Source organism: Hippopotamus amphibius, chromosome 4, assembly GCF_030028045.1.
Source record: "Hippopotamus amphibius kiboko isolate mHipAmp2 chromosome 4, mHipAmp2.hap2, whole genome shotgun sequence".
In the NCBI taxonomy this organism is placed as follows: Eukaryota; Metazoa; Chordata; class Mammalia; order Artiodactyla; family Hippopotamidae; genus Hippopotamus; species Hippopotamus amphibius.
In genome coordinates this window covers 27,347,739-27,365,048 of record NC_080189.1, presented here as the reverse complement: position 1 = coordinate 27,365,048, position 17,310 = coordinate 27,347,739, and the positions used below count along the sequence as shown (strand labels likewise).

Here is a 17,310-nt window from a genome sequence, read left to right as displayed (position 1 = left end):
AAAGCAAATAATTTTCAGATCAGTGATTGTATATAGAAGATTTCTGAAGAATGCCAGAAGGAAAGTAGACACTATTTAATCAGAAAACATAGACAGATAGGCTTCCAGATTTAGTACTGAGTCTTCACAGTGCACAGTGCACAGCATCTGTAACACATAGTAGCTGATCAACCATCTTTACTAAATTAATGCATGTCATTACCTACAGCAAATGGTACTGATAAAAATTCTCCCTCTCTGAAGCCTACTGCAGACACTGAAAATCTTTATGCCTCAATTTCCTTATCTGAAAAATGGGGGAAAATAGTCGTATTCACTTCATATGATTTATTAAAATTATATAAGTAATTACATGTAATGGTTACATACTATATGTAAGAGGTGGCCAGTGGTGGTGGTGGTGGTAATAGCAGCAGCAACAGCAGCATTTCTACTACTGCTATTAATAACATTCTATTCTAATGAACTCACATGTGATCTTAGAATCTGTCTTAAAGTACATGAAGATACTTTGCCAAGATACAATGCCAAACGGATCACAGTCAGTACATGAAATGAAAAGTACAGATGTTAAGAGACTGCAAAGAAATTTCAATTTGAATTTCCACTGGAATCTCAATTAGTTGCTTTTAGATATGGTGCTATCAACCTTCCACAGAGAAATATCTTGTACTTAACAAAAGTATCTGGTCCTCAAGAGTAATTTCATTTGGAACACAAAGAGTTTATGAAAAGCTGTAAGGTGGAAAATAGTATTAACCACTGATTCAAAAACTAAAATGTTGAAGGTAATATGGAACAATTTTAATGGAGCAAAGTGGTAATCAGGAGCCAAGAAGATCTAATACCTCACTTAAAAATTAGGATAAAGAAGTTCACTGTGTCAGCTTGAAGAAATATTCAAGTTTCTGTAGGTTAACAGTTCTCAAAGTTTGGTCTGCAAATCACTGGGGGGCTCCAAGATATTTTTACGGGGTTCATAAAGTGAAACCTATTTTCATAGTAATACTAAGATGTTATTTGCCTTTTCAATTGTGTTGACCTTTGGGCTGATAGTATGAGAAGCAATGGTGAGTAAAACTGCTGCTGTCTTGGCAAGAATCAAGGCAGTAGCATCAAACTGTAGTAGTGGTCACTGTATTTTTCACCAATACACACTAATGTTAAAAAAAAAAACCCACAGCACTTTTACTAAAGAATAAGGATGTTCTTGATGAAGCACTGAAATTTTATTATATTTGATCCTTGACTATGTCTTTTTAATATTTTACATGGTGAAATGGGAAGCAAAGTATTTCAACTGCTTATTGAAGTATGATGATCATCTTAAGAAAAAGCACTTGTATGACTGAGTTATAAGTTACACTAGCCATTTTTTTTCATGAAACAGCATTTTTATTTAAAAGTATGACTGACAGAAAAATTTTAGTTGTTCAGGCTCTGGTATTTGTCAGATGCTTTTACAAAAATGAATGGTTTTAATCTGTCAATTCAAAGAAAACTGACATTTTTTTGGCCAATGATAAAACCAAAGTTCTTAGGCAAAAATTAGAATATTGGAAAATTTCTATCTTCTACCACGATATTGACTGCTTCTCAATAGTCAAAGACTTTTCTGATAAAATTAATTGAAGGGTGACAGAAATACTGTGAATTGTGGGTACTGGTATGTTTTGGTATTGTATGATATTGTACAATGAAATGAGTCAACATCTAGAAGACCTACATATCTCAGGAAATGTTTTCTTTTTTTTTTTTTTCAAATGACCTATGCACTACAAATCATGGATGATTTAAAGATCCATTCAAAGTGCAAGACGGATCAATGGATTTTAATTCAATAGAATATGAAAGTTCATTGCTATGGTTTCAGATTCCTCACTGTAACCAACTTTTAAGAAGATTATCAAAGAATATCCAAAATTACCTGAAGACTATAGAAACCCTCTTCCCTCTTCCAACTAAATAGCTGTGTGAAGCCAGAAATTTTTATATATCTCAACTGAAATAATGTCATAGCGCACTGCTGAAGAGATAAGAGAATCCTGCAACTTTTATTATTTTTTAAAGATAAAAATATCTTCAAAACTGAAACAATACCACACTCCATATTTTTGGAAAATATATTTTTCATTCAAAATGTTACTTATGTTTACATGTAATAGACTATTTTTGGTTTAAATGAATTATTAAATGTTATTAAATGTTAGTTTTTCTCTTTTAATTTCTAGCATGTTTACGTATCTATGACTATGACCCATAAAAATATAAGCTCCTTGAGATCCTGATAATTTTTAAGAGTATAAAAAGCTTAAGAAGCACTGATTTAGGGCATCAACAATACTATACTTTCTGAAAGTGAAAATTCATAAAGTACTACATTTTACATAGATCAGAGACAAGTCCCTTGCAATTCTACCATAATCAAATTGCAAACAAGTAAGAATTGGCTGTACCCCTTTCCCAGTTCACAATTAATAAACAAGGGTAAAAAAAAACAAAACATGGATAATGAATTGCTTGAAAGTGAAGCTCTAGCAACCTTAATCTAGGTCAGTATCTCTAAACTTGATTCCACGGAACGATAGTTTCAGCAAACAGTAATCAGAGTACACTAAAAAGGGTTCCATGTTCAAGTAATTCCAAGTAAAAAATATGTTAAAAGTAAAGTTAAACAAGTTTCTTTATTAAAACTTTTCAGAGGTGATAATGTGCTAATAATGCATTGTGAATCTCAAGAGCCAGACACAGGATGAAAAATTTCCCACTTTTTCATTGAATGTTTCACAGAATTGGTGCTTCTCCCACTGAAAATGCTTTGCTAAAAGCTTATGCAGGTTAGATCTGCAAATTATTTTAAATGAAGTATTACTAAGAAAACTGAAGAACTTACAGCCTCACTTCATGAAGAGGCAGACAGCTCTTCAGGACTACAGTTCACTGTTGCCTTGGGACGTTTTCTTCAGCAGTTCCTGCCTCTCCATTATCTACCCTATCTCCTGGTTATCCACTGTTCTAGACTTCTGTCTCTTTTTTGCCTTCTTGTCTCCCTCTTTTTGTTACTTACAAGAAAGGGGAAAAAATAAGCAGAAGAGTAAAATCCCATTTTGAAGCTTCCTGATATCAAAGCAATTGCTACACTGACTTCTCCTATGGCTCCTACAGGGGAGTCGAAAGGGATGGCATACTTACTTGCCCAGAAAATGAGTAGGGGGCAACTGCCATCTTGAAGAATGTTTCCCGATTTATATAAACTATAAAACTAACCAAAATAAACTTTGAAGCAACTGGGTGAGATAAAACCCAGTCACATATGTAACCTTATAACCTGCCCTTAATAATGCAAGTGACAACCTTTATAGCAAAACCCCAAAGACCATCAGAAAAGCCTTCTTATAGAAAAGTCTAATAAAAGCCCACCTCCTTTATTCTAAAATTTATAGACCTGTTTTTACTATTGCCTACACAAATGAGTATTCTTAAGCAATAAAGTGATAAAGCTTTTCATTTTTTGAGTATCTAAAGGTATTATGGTATTTGGTTTTATATTATTATGGATAGACAAAAACAGATACTCATACACTTGTACTACATTTGATGGATTTAAGTGGACCAACATGAACAAAATGCCCATATACTTCATTGTGTATTACATTTTCCAAAAACAAAGAACTGTAAATAAATGCTGAACTCTAGTTATTAATAGTTACTGATATATATGCTAAAATATTTAGGGATGTGTACTGATATCTTCAACTTACTCTGAAATGGATTAAAAAAGAAATCAGTTAATGGATCCACTAATGACTGTCAGTATATACAGGTGAACTTGTATAATTTCTTAAAATACTCTGTATATTTAAATATTTTTATAATAAAATGCTGAGAAAAATGTAGTTTTTTTTTCATTAAATATTTTCTGGATAATAGTATTTTCATTAGCTATTTGACTGGAACACCTTTATAGAATCTTTTCACCTGTTAAATTCTCAAAAAATTCTGAATTAGTCATATCAAAATTTAAAAGGTGTTAATCAAACTCACTATTTTTCAACTAATAATAACACCCAAGCATATACACAAATTCTATGAAGTCCTGAGACTGCGTTCCAAACAAAGCAAAATAATTCAAATTCCTAAAAGTAAAGAATTAAAAATAAAAAATAATTAGAAGAAACACTCCAATGCATAAGTTAATTTTCACTGGCTTTTCTATTCCAAATTCCTACCTTTCTTTTTTTTAATCTTTTTCATTTTTTAAACCAAAAAGAATTTTTTGTGTGTTTTCATCCAGCGAGGGGGAGATGGGAAAGTGGAATTATCATACAACTCTCAGAAAGTTGCAAGTTTTTGTAAAAACTTGAAAAACAATCTATTAAGTCACTTGTTTAGAAGTTATACATTTCAGTAGAATCTCTTGTTTTAAAACAACTTTGCCCTCAAAATCATACTATAAATTCAAAAGGTAACACTAATATATCCCTACCCACTGTAATTCTGTGTTATGAAACTCTTCCAAGGAGCATTTCAAAAGTATTCACAACAAAGCTTGGGATTCCACATCAGTAAGTTAAAATGTTTTGCCTTATTCAAGTAATTACAGTAATGTATTTTATAAACATCTGGTGCAGTGACTAAGGGGAAGGGCACATAAACTGCAATCAAAAATAAACACTGCACGCTAAAAAGATAAACTGGAAAAAATATAAAATCCCCCCGTATGTACATTATTTGTCAGGTTTGTTTCATTGCTCTACTTCTGCAGCTTAATTTTGGACTATAATCTGGAATTATTTTTCCTACCTTCACATTTTGTTCTCCCCGTACCAAATTACAAACAATTAAAACAGCATTCTTGAACTATGTCATTACTCTTAGCAAAGAACTTTTAGTGCTACCCCATTATCTATGGATATTTCTAAGTTGTTAAAAAATGCTAATATGTAAATATATACAGATACATAGACATGTATATAGTTAATTAGAGAACTATCAAATAAAATACTTTCTTAACAAGGATTGTAAAAACAGAATTTTAAAATACCTCATTTGAAGTTTATTTCTTAGTATATTAAACCTAACTTTACGTATTTTCTTTGCAGGCATGGCCCACACACAATCGATTCAATTACTGAGCTGCAGGCCCAGACAGACTTACTATAGCAATATTCTTCAAAATATCATCTACCTGCTACAAAGTAAGCTCTCTAGAATAGCATAACTAAACATGAGGAAGTTCTCAGACTCTCCTAAGGTTATCTATAAAATAATGAGGAGCTTCAAAATAAAATTATATATATATATTTTATATATATATATTTTTGTGTTTAGATATGTATATAGTTATAAAAGAAGGAAACAAAAATTCAGATTCAAGAAACAAGTGGCATTTAAAAAAAACCTGTCCGATAATTTGCTCTCAAGAACAATAAAGTAGCAATATAAATATTAAATAACTTTCAGTTCTTTCACAAATTACCATTAGATTCATGATATAATTGGAACCCAAGCTATTCATTTTAACAAATACTAAAAAGGCAAACTGCTAGAATAAGTTCTATTTAACTGCTCCAAAGAAGTAGTGTTCCACCAAATAAATAATCCTTCAATAATGACTACCTAAAATAATAAAAATATTTATTTTCCCCATGCCTCATTTTTTACTCATTCCCAAATGAAGGAAAAATAAACTGTAAAGTCACAGTCAACCTTACAGCTTCATATTTCAATATTAAAGTTACAAAACTAGAAGGTAATTTAAGTCTATTTTCTTGATAGCTAATATTAGTAGGGAAGGTAGGGAGAGTAGAAAGACATTTAATAAGTCCGTATTTCTTCTTAGTTTATCTAAATAATAGATAACCTCTAAAAATACATATTTAAACTTGTGATAAAGGATGGACTTTAATGCTTCAGTAAGAAGTAAGACTTCATGTTTAAACTGTTGACAAAGTACTTTAACTACTTTAACACTTAGGTAATACTTCATGTAACTTGATATAAATCTAGAAAAGGTAACAAATGATAAATTAAGCCCTATATTCTGTAATCTTAAGCAATTCACCTAATTTCCTCAGTATGATTAAGTGTAAATTGCCTTGGAGTTTTATTATAAGGGAAAGCTGGTAGTTCATCTAAGCAAAGTCTTTAATCAAAGAAACATGCATGCATAAATTATATAATCCACAAAAAAAATTCCTCCATGAAAGCTGCTTTACCACCTTTTTATCTACTAGAGCACTGTTGTTTTTAAACCAATCAGTATTTCACCAACAATTTTCCATCTGTATAAAAGTTTATTACTGAAATACTAAAGTAAGAGCCATGAAGGCAATCACTGAACTAAGGCAATATCATATGCTACAATCCTATATGTTTACAAGGATACTTGCTATACAATACACATATAACAGCACTCTATTATGCTGGTGTGAGGCTAACATAATTTCTGCTCATGTTTTTATAATATTGAAAAAGATCATGGGAGGCAGGAAAGAGAAAAAAGCATAAATAGTATGATAGAGATATAGGTTCTACTATATAGTGTATGTGTGTGTGTGTGTGTATACACATGCATACACACACACACACAGATTAGATAGATAGGTAGGTAGGTAGGTAGGTAAGTAGGTAGGTAGATAGTCCATGAGTTCATAAATGTTAATCTGGAATTATGCCTGGAGGAGTTTTCCTCCTATGTTTTACTCCATGCACTGAGCCAACCACAGGTCATAGATGGTATACCTAGGTGTAAGGATTTATACAAGGATTTATACTAAGACTAGCAATGGTCTTTATCTTCACAGTTTGTGTTTAAAATAAGGGAGACAAAACAATAAGAATAATGTTTAAAATAACAATAAAAGTATACTGATATTCATCAATAAAAAGCAATAAACTATTGATACATGCTACAACATAGAACCTCAAAATCATTATGCTAAGTGAAAGAGGCCAGAAGCAAAGTTAGTCCATCTATGTGAAGTGTCCAGAAAGGTACAGAGATAGAAAGCAAATTAGTGGTTGCCTAGGACTGGGGATGGGGACGAGGACTGACCGCAAACAGAATGGAGATCTTTTTGTATGGTGTAGCTTGCTCATGCCCATAAAAATGAAACTCACTCTTCTTGGTTAAATCAGTTGGCATCAACCATACAAATGTCAGCATCTGAAGTCTTGCTGGTATCTTTTGTTAAGTATGACCTCTTCATCCATTGGATTTGACATTAAAATTATACCTTTTTTTAAATTGCCATTTTAATTGTAACTTGGGAGGGAGCAAATACGAACACATGTGCTCTACCATCTGAATCCTTCCTAAAACTTGATGAAAACCATAACCATGAACAAGATCAGAGGTAAGCAAACTATGGCCTGTGGGCCAGCTGCCTTCTGAAAAATCAAGTTTTATTGCAACGCATTCATTTACATATTGTCTATGGCTGGTTTCATGCTACAAGTCATAACTGAATAGTTGTGACAGAGACTACTTGTCCTGCAAAGCCTAAAATATATACTATCTGGTGGCTTAAGAAAGAAATCCAACTCTTAAACTAATGGTGAGAATACAAAAAAAAAAAGATACAGGAAATAAAGGACTAGGCACAATACTCTGAAGCAGGAAAGAAACTAAAGTCCCTACAATGTCTTTATTTAATACTCTTTCAAGAACTCAATTTTTCAAAGTAATGGTACTAGTATGCAAATAGCCCAGCATCAAATGCAGTGATATTTACATGACCAATTTAAGAAATTTCAAGACAACCTTAGTATAGAAGATAAAAGATCATGATATTTGAAGCAACTCAACAACTATTTCTAATAAGAAAAACTGCCTACAAGACAAAAACACTCAAAAAGGCTATCAATTCCACTCCTAGGTACCTATCTAAGAGAAATGAAAACATATGTTCACACAAAAACATCTATACGAATGTACACAGCAGCATTATTTGTAATAGCAAAAAACAGAAACAGCTCAAATGTCCATCCACGCAATGGATTATTATTCAACAATAAAAAGAAATGAAGTACTGATACACACCCCAACATGGATGAACCTTGAAAACATTATGCTAAGTGAAAGAAACAAGTCACCAACTATCAGACTTTATATGATTCCATTAACTTGAATAGTCCAGAGTAAGCAATCTATAGACAAAAAGTAGATTAGTGGTTGCCTAGGGCTGGGACGAATGGGGCAGGGTTGGGAGCTACGAGGTGCAGAGTTTCTTCTGGAGGACATGAAAATGTTCTCAACTGACTGTGGCGGTAGATGCACAACCGCATGAATATACTATAGCTATAGAACTGTATCCTTTAAATGGGTAAATTATATGTGAATTATATCTCAATAAAGATGTTTTTTAAAAAAAGGACTATCAGTATCTGGTTAAACAGCTGCTTTAAGGCACTAAATGTATATATTACAGTTTAAGTGTCATGTAATTTATCGATATTACTTATCTTCCCTGTTACATATTTTTCTTTCAGCACTTATCATACTACTAAAACTACTCTAACCTATTTTTTTTTTTTAAGAACTTTTATTGAGATACAGTTAACAGACAATAAGCAGCATATATTTAGAGTGTACAATTTGGTAACCCAATCTCCCAATTCATCCCCCCCCAACTCTCTCCGTTTTCCCCACTTGGTGTCCATGTGTTTGTTCTCTACATCCGTGTCTCTATTTCTGCCTTGCATTTCCTCTTTCATGGTTGTTAGCATTTGCCTTATGTATTGAGGTGCTCCTCTATTGGGTGCATATAGATTTATAATTGTTATTTCCTCTTCCTGGATGGATCCCTTGATCTTTATTAATGTCCTTTCTTCTCTCTTGTAACATTTTTATTTTAAAGTCTATTTTATCTGATATAATTATTGCTACTCCAGTTTTCTTTTGATTTTCATTTGCATGGAATATCTTTTTCCATCCCCTCACTTTCCGTCCATATGTGTCCCTAGGTCTGAAGTGGGTCTCTTGTAGACAGCATATATATGGGTCTTGTTTTTGTATCCATTCAGCCAGTCTGTCTTTTGGTTGGGGCATTTAGTCCATTTACATTCAAAGTAATTATCGATATGTATGTTCCTAGTACCATTTTCTTAACTGTTTTGTTTATGTTTTTGTAGGTCCTTTTCTTCTCTCGTTTCTTGCTTAGAGAAGTTCCTTTAACATTTGTTGTAGGGCTGGTTTGGTGGTGCTGAATTCTCTTAGCTGTTGCTTGTCTGGAAAGCTTTTGATTTCTCCATCGAATCTGAATGAGATCCTTGCTGGGTAGAGTATTCTTGGTTGTAGGTTCTTCCCTTTCATCACTTCAAATATATCATGCCACTCCCTTCTGGCTTGCAGAGTTTCTGCTGAGAAATCAGCTGTTAACCTGATGGGAGTTCCCTTGTATGTTATTTGTCGTTTTTCCCTTGTTGTTTTTAATAACATTTCTCTGTCTTTAACTGTTGTCAATTTGACTACCATATGTCTTGGCGTGTTTCTCCTTGGATTTATCCTGCCTGGGACTCTCTGTGCTTCCTGGACTTGGGTAGCTGTTGCCTTTCCCATGTTAGGGAAGTTTTCAACTATAATCTCTTCCAATATTTTCTTGGGTCCTTTCTCTCTCTCTTCTCCTTCTGGGACCCCTATACTGCAAATGTTGGTTCGTTTAACATTATCCCAGAGGTATCTTAGGCTGTCTTCAGTTCTTTTCATTCTTTTTTCCTTATTCTTTTCCTCATCAGTGATTTTCACCATTCTGCCTTCCAGGTCACTTATTCACCCTTCTAACTCAGTTAATCTGCTATTGGTTCCTTCTAGCGTATTTTTCATTTCAGTTGCATATCTCTGTTTGCTCTTTAATTCTTCTAGGTCTTTGGTAAACTTTTCGATCTTTGCATCCATTCTTTTTTCAGTCCTGGATCATCTTTACCATCATTATTCTGAATTCTTTTTCTGTAAGGGTGCCTATCTCCTCTTCACTTAGTTGTTTTTCTGGGTTTTTATCCTGTCCCTTCATCTGGTACAAAGTCCTCTGCTTTTTCATTTTCTCTATCTTTCTGTGGCTGTGGTTTTCAGTTCCACAAGAAAAAATACTGCTGATACTGCTTGATACTGCTGTCTGCCCTCTTGTGGAGGAAGCTATCTAGGAGGCTCCTGAGTGCTTCCTGATGGGAGGGACTGATGGTGGATAGGGCTGGGTAGGCGGAGCTCAGTAAGACTTTAATCCGATTTGGTGGGCAGAGTTCAGTAAAACTTTAATTTGCTTTTCTGCTAATGGGTGGGGCTGTGTTCACACCTCGCTGGTTGTTTGGCCTGAGGCTACTTAGCACTGGAGCTTACAGGCTCTTTAGTGCGGCTAATGGCTGACTCTGGGAGGGTTCACGCCAATGAGCACTTCCCAGAACCCCTGCTACCAGTGCCCCTGTATCCTCAGTGATCCACAGCTGCCCCCCACCTCTGCAGGCAACCCTCCAATACCAGCAGGTAGGTCTGGTTCAGTCTCCTATGGGGTCACTGCTCCTTCCTCTTGTGTCCTGGTGAGCACACTTCTTTGTGTGCCCTCCAAGAGTGGAGTCTCTGTTTCCCCGAGTCCTGTGGAGGTCCTGCAATCAAATCTTGCTGGCTTTCAAAGTCTGATTCTCTGGGGATTCCTCCTCCTGTTGCTGGACTCCCAGGTTGGGAAGCCTAACGTGGGGCTCAGAACCCTCACTTTAGTGGGTGGACTTCTGCAGTATAACTCTTCTCCAGTTTGTGAGTCACCCACCCAGCATTTATGGGATTTGATTTTAACATGATTGCGCCCCTCCTACTGTCTCACTGCGGCTTCTCCTTTGTCTCTGGATGTGAGGTGCCTTTTTTGATGAGTTACAGTGCCTTTCTGTCGATGATTGTTCAGCTTTTAGTTGTAATTCCGGTGCTCTTAACCTATTCTTAATCACAACCAAACTCTCTTCAAATTTCAAAGAGGAAGTTACTAGTAGGGCTACCAATTAGACTATTATCCTAAGAATACTCCCCCAACCAAGCCATTGACATTTGTTTTGCTGATTCTAAGACTCATAAAATCGGGCTTCAAGTAGAAGCCAAACTTCATATTGATGAGTAACAGGCAGGAATGCCCATGAAGAAGTGGCATTCCTGAACAATGTGTGATACTGTGAGCTGGTAACTGGCAAAATATGTGATTTGTTTAAAAGTCTTTTGGAACAGGGGAAAGCATAACCTGTGCCACTTCTGATCCAAGTTTCCACACTTATAAAATAGACATGATGCAATACCATACTTAGGGTATTTTGTAAAGCGGAAACAATAATCATATGAAAGACACCATAGAATTTAGTAAATAAGAGTTGCAATGTTATTATTTAGAGGGCCATGCTCCTGAAGAATACAGGCAATACAAATTTTACAGAACAAAAGGGTCAACCTTAGTGGTTCACAAACAGCTTTGGTGTACTATAGTATAATGCCCCTAAACTCTTTTTATTCTTAATTTTATTTAAAAAAATTTCACCAGCTGGAGATGGGAGTGAAATTAGTGTCTCAGTGGAAAGAGACAGTCTTCTTCCTGACTTTAGAGCCTTATATGGTTTAAAAGTGGCAACACGTTAAATCATTCAAAGATTAAATTTATGGAGGAAATAGGACAATTAATAAGACATTAATCAGAACTTCAATATATTTTGATTGGATTAGATATAATGCTTAGTATTCATATTCAAGCTTTCAAAAAATTTCACAATAAATTCATAAACATAAAAAAAGCTACATAATGTCTTATTGGGCAAATCCAACCAGCTGCTAACCTCTGCTGATCTTACTTCCATTTTATTTTATAATCACATCTTTTTCTTCCTTCTCAATATCACAGCCCAAATTCACATCCTTTTCCTTTCAAAATCAGCTTACTGGGACTTCCCTAGCTGTCCAATAGTTAAGACTCCATGCTCCCAATGCAGGAAGCATGGGTTCAATACCTGGTCTGGAGACTAAGACCCCACATGCCACGTGGCACAGCCATGAATGAATGAATGAATAAATAAATAAATAAAATCAGGTTACTGTAATAATTTCTCAATAATGCCCCTTTATCTCCATATCTTCCTCTCTACAGTATCATCATATTACCACCGTGCTGTTTCTCTCTAGTCTTGTCACTTTTCTCCTAAAACATTTTCAGGTATTTTCTATGCATACAGAATAAAGCCCTAAGTACTTAGCTAGGAAGGAGACTGAATACAATTTGCCACTAATATATCTCTCCAAATATATCCTTAACCATTATTCTTCAAGCACTTCGTATTTCAAACTAAAATATTCCTTGTATAAATCCTGCAGTGCCCCCATATATGGCTTTCCTCACACACCGTACTGCCTGAATTCCTTCAAGTCAAATCCTAATTCTATCACCTTTGTGACCTTAAGCTTCCTAAAATTCTTTCCCCCTGTTAACATTAATCTCTCCATTCCTGCTCAGGAAGCACTTTGCTTATTCCTTTAGTCACAGCATACAACTGTGTCTTCTACTAGCTAGCTAATTACACTTAGGTCTCCATCACTTGTAAACTCTCTGAGAGTTATTTTATCTAAGAACAATCTATGAGTCTATAGACAACTAAGTACTGTACAATGCTACAGAAGACTAGCAAAGACATTTATTAATTTAATGAATAAAAGAATACACCACAAATTTCAAGAAAAAATGAGAAAATGTACTGATTTTATGATTCATGAAAATAATTCAAATTATAAACTCATAAAACATAAGGGTAACATCCTAAATAAGCAGGCTAACAATTTTTTAGAGGAAAAGGTCATGAGAGACAGATTCCTAGGATATGGACAGGAAGCCAGATGGAAGCCTCAAGCTTCATCAAGAAGTCATTCTTGAATATAAGAAAGCAAGGCATACACAAGTTCAGTGACAGGGGAAGAAGGATCTTTCTTCACCTTCATTCTCCAAGTGAAAACCTACTTCCTACTGGCATGGACAGAATAGCTGGAAAACAGTATTGAAGAGACAGCTTAGCTCATCTTTCCAAATTCTTAAAGAGATAAGTGATGACTAGCCGTGCCCTGGATGCCCTCCATTCCTGAAAGCAAGACTGCCTTCCTATTCGCTCAGAGTGAGCAGGCATTATGATATTAACCAAGCAATAAGGACCATATACTATTAACAAGTCTGGATGGAAATGTCTTATGGCTTGCCTCTACTTTATTCAGCAAGAAAAGACAATAAGAACAGAGTAAATGTGTCTCAAGTTTAAAAAAATATTAAGCTACTTGTTAAAATCCGAGACAAAGCTAAAATTAAACTCTTTTATATGTGTTATCTAAGAAAATATGCCCAATGTTATCTGTGCAGGGCAAAACACTGCATACCTAGCTCTATCTACCCAGCTCTGCAAAGTAAACTACGGCTTTCAGAAAAGATAACTGCTATAAAATCTCAAAATCCCAAGAAGGTGGCAATAACCTTGTCCTCCTATGTGTAAGAGGCCATATTATGTACCCCTGTTGACTCATGGCCAAAATCAATTTTGATTAGACAATCATCTTTTAATATATGTTGTTTCCATAATTCTTGAGAAATTCTCAATCTTCATGACGAATCTTAGCACAAATGAGTAAGAATGTGAGTATCTATAGTCCTTTTAACAACAGGACTGATAGACTTCTGTAAGAATAAACAACTCCTCCAAGACCGAATATAAAGCTTGGGAAATAAACCATTTGCTACAAAAATAAGACAGCAGCATGCTACAGGTCATGTGTAATTATTATTACAAAGGATGAGAGGAACAGTTTCAGGAAAAATTTTGGTCAAAAAGGATGCTAAATTGCACCAAATTACTTCTACCACATTGAATTTAACATTTATGAAATGAATTTTAACGAAAAATTCTAGCTAATGATATATAAGGGAATAAACTTTTTTCCATTTACCTAAATTTGAGTTGCATAAAGGTAATTTTTCTCCACACAACTATTATGTACATCAAGATGTAATATTTAGATTGTGGCCCTGTATTTGTGAAATAAAGTTGCTTTATATAATACAAAAAAGGCACAGCTGTGGATTATTCCTGTACATTTATTCTAGTACTTCTCAGTGGTAATACTAATGAAGTTGGTCCTTTCTTGAACACAAAATCAGTGCTATATGTCTGACTCTCCTGCAGGATGTTGAAGGATGAATTCTATCAACAGAAATAAAAATGCAAGTGTAACTAAAATTATAAGACAGTTTTAAAATGTTATCATCTTGCTAGTAGTAAAGACATCTCACTATATCTTCAGACATATTTTAGAGTTTCAATGAATATGTTCAGAAAAAATTGATGACATTCATTTTAATTTAGTATCTCAGAAGAAAAAGAGGAATATTATCTTTATAATAAAAGTTGGCTTATTACTACTCATGAATTTTTTTATTAAGGGACTGGATCTAACTATAAACATATCTGAGAGATATATAAGATGCATAGAATATACAATAAATACTACAGTTTCCCAACGTTTTCATATGATTTAATAACTGTCAGAAGAAAAAGATTATGTTAATAACAACCTAAAATTGAGTCATCACAGCTGTTTTTAAAACAGCTATCATTTTATTCTATAATACTTACATTTTATGTTATTTTTGAAAATAATATTTGCTGATTTACTAAAAACTTTCAATGATAAACATTTGCAACATACCCAGTACAAAAAAGTTTCAAAATTATATCTTCTACCAAGTTAAATGAACATTCTAATCAGTACTGTAGCTTATTCCTAAATTTGGCAGCCCTATTAAAGCCAGCCAGACAACACTTGCAACTGGAAGAGGATCACAGTGATTATACCTCCACAGGGAATTCACAGAATGGGCAATGTAAAATTCAGGGGAAAAAAATTCAACGATGAGAAGAAACTACTAAGGTGAAGGTATGCATATGTATGATGGGGTGTGGAATGTAGACTCTGAAAAAAAGTAAAGTTGAATGAAAATATTTGAGACATTCAAACAAAACTTCTCTGCTTCAACTTTTATGTTTAATTTCTCCCCTCCTGCCTAAACAACAGAAATCAGGGTTTTCAATAAAACATCCCTTTGTGGTCTTCAGACTTAGCTACCTACCACCTACTTCAAACTTCTCATCTCTAGATTTAATAGTCTTCACATAATCATTTTCACATAAACTAAGTCTTGACTTTATACATTAACAAAATATTCTGTCAACTATACTCCAATAAAGATTAAAAATAAATAAATAAAAATTTTAAAAAGCTGAAGCAAATATGGTAATATCTGTCCAGTAAATATACTATAGGGGTCATTTAATTATTTTCTGTATGTTTGATATATTTCATAATGCAAAAAAAAATCAAGTAATGCCCAAAATAAAACTTTAAAACACATTAAAGAAAATATTCCGACCACATGAAAATAAGATTTTCTCCCCCATCCACCCCACCAGGGAGGAAACTTCGAGCTCATGCCACACAAAATTTGCTTATGTATAATTTAATAAATTAAATCTTTTAAAACTATTAACTCACTGAGAACATCTTTGTGTTCCCAGCATGAGCCACAGTAGCTGGCAGGCACACAGTAGATAAACACAGTATTTCATCAACACCACCACTGTTTCACATTTTTAACATCTCTAAAATATGGCTACAGCTTACAATTGACAGTGAAAGCACAGTTTTTCCTAATGATACACAAAATAATGATGCCTTTTACAAATGCTATTGTTTCAAATTACACTAGAGTAATAAACCTTAACTTTAGTTGAACTAAACCAAGGTGAATGTGCATCGTCTGTTAACTACATAACTCTCAGAAAACTGAAATCCATGTTTTTTTGACTCATTCTTTCACATGTTAGTTTGTTTAAAAGCTTACATTTTTATATAGACTAGGTTATATCTCCTTTACTATCTTTAAAAACAACCCAAGTACTATGTCTTTTGACATAGTGTTTAATCCTTTTACGTTTAAAGTAATTACTGATAGGGAAGAACTTACTCTTGCCATTTTGTTAATTCTTTTCTGTCTGTCTTGCAGCTCTTCTGTCCCTTGTTTCCTCTCTTATGGTCTTCCTTTGTGTTTCATTGATTTTTTTTGTCATGACATACTCTAATTCCTTTCTCATTTTCACTTGTGTATCTTCCACAACTATTTTCTTTTTGGTTACCACAAAATTTACGTAAAACATCTTACAGTTATAACTATCTTAAGCTGATAAAAAATAAATTTCTATCACATACAAAAACTTTACACTTTTACTCCCCTCCCCAGACACATACTTTATGTTACTGATATCACAATTTATATCTTTTGATATTGTGTACCCACTAACATGCTTACAGGTAGTTCTTTTTTTATACTTCTGTCTAACTTCTATACAAGAATTAAAATGATTTACGTAACATCATTACAGTATTACAGTATTCTGTACTTGCCTATATATTTACCTTTTCTAGGTTATTCTATACTTTCATATGCTATTTTATACTTTCATACGCTGTCATGTGGCTGTTTAGCATTCTTTTCTTCATTTATTCTTTAAAATCTAAAGACTATACTTATTTTATAAGTAAAAATGGCCAAAAAATTTGCATCAGTATTGTCTGGCAATTATGAATCAGAATAGGGCTTCTAAGACTTAGAGTACTGAAGGAGTTGTGTTCCTGAAACCAATAAAGCAGTTCCAGTCCATTAAAATCTTGACCAATTTTAATACCTACCAGTTCCTTTGCTTAGATATGGAGGCTTAAAGAACTTCACAACACCATAGACATTGACAATCATACCACTCTTAAGTTGATTCAGGGGTGTATATACATAATGTGTGGCAGAAACCTAAAGAAAGACAGTGGAAATAAGTATTAAGATTTTAGAATCATGTTATGATCACATTTCTAAGTTAGTAAACCAATCTGCATTTCTTCCTTCTAAGTGTCCAAAGAGACTATTGCCTGAAAAAAAAGGGAAATGCACAGCTTATAAAGGTTACTATACAAACCATTTAATTTTTCTTATAAATAACTGATTATAAATGGTGTAATTTGTACACAACTCTAAAAAATGCAGTTTAAGAGACTTTTGTTCTGGTTTTTAACCTTAACTAATATCACTTCGAAACTTGTGGCACATATTTATTCATTTTTTCCTATACTGCTATGAACATTTTAATAAGGCCTAAATAAAGCCAGATTTTCATTATAGATGATATAAATATATTAAAATTGGTAATAAAAGAAAAAAATTTTTTGAAGTAACTGTACACAAGTTTGGAAAGAAAAGGGGAAGTGATTTT

At 33.7% G+C, this 17,310-nt stretch overlaps 1 protein-coding gene across 4 annotated transcripts in view; it reads right to left on the bottom strand.

The window, feature by feature from the left end:
* POT1 (protection of telomeres 1) overlaps positions 1–17,310 on the bottom strand; it is an 85,385-nt gene that overhangs the window by 48,776 nt on the left and 19,299 nt on the right. For all 4 annotated transcript variants that reach the window (XM_057732390.1, XM_057732391.1, XM_057732393.1 and 1 more), the window contains one exon: positions 16,739–16,853. In XM_057732390.1, the coding sequence (XP_057588373.1) occupies positions 16,739–16,853 (115 nt within the window). The remainder of the gene's footprint in view (positions 1–16,738; positions 16,854–17,310) is intronic.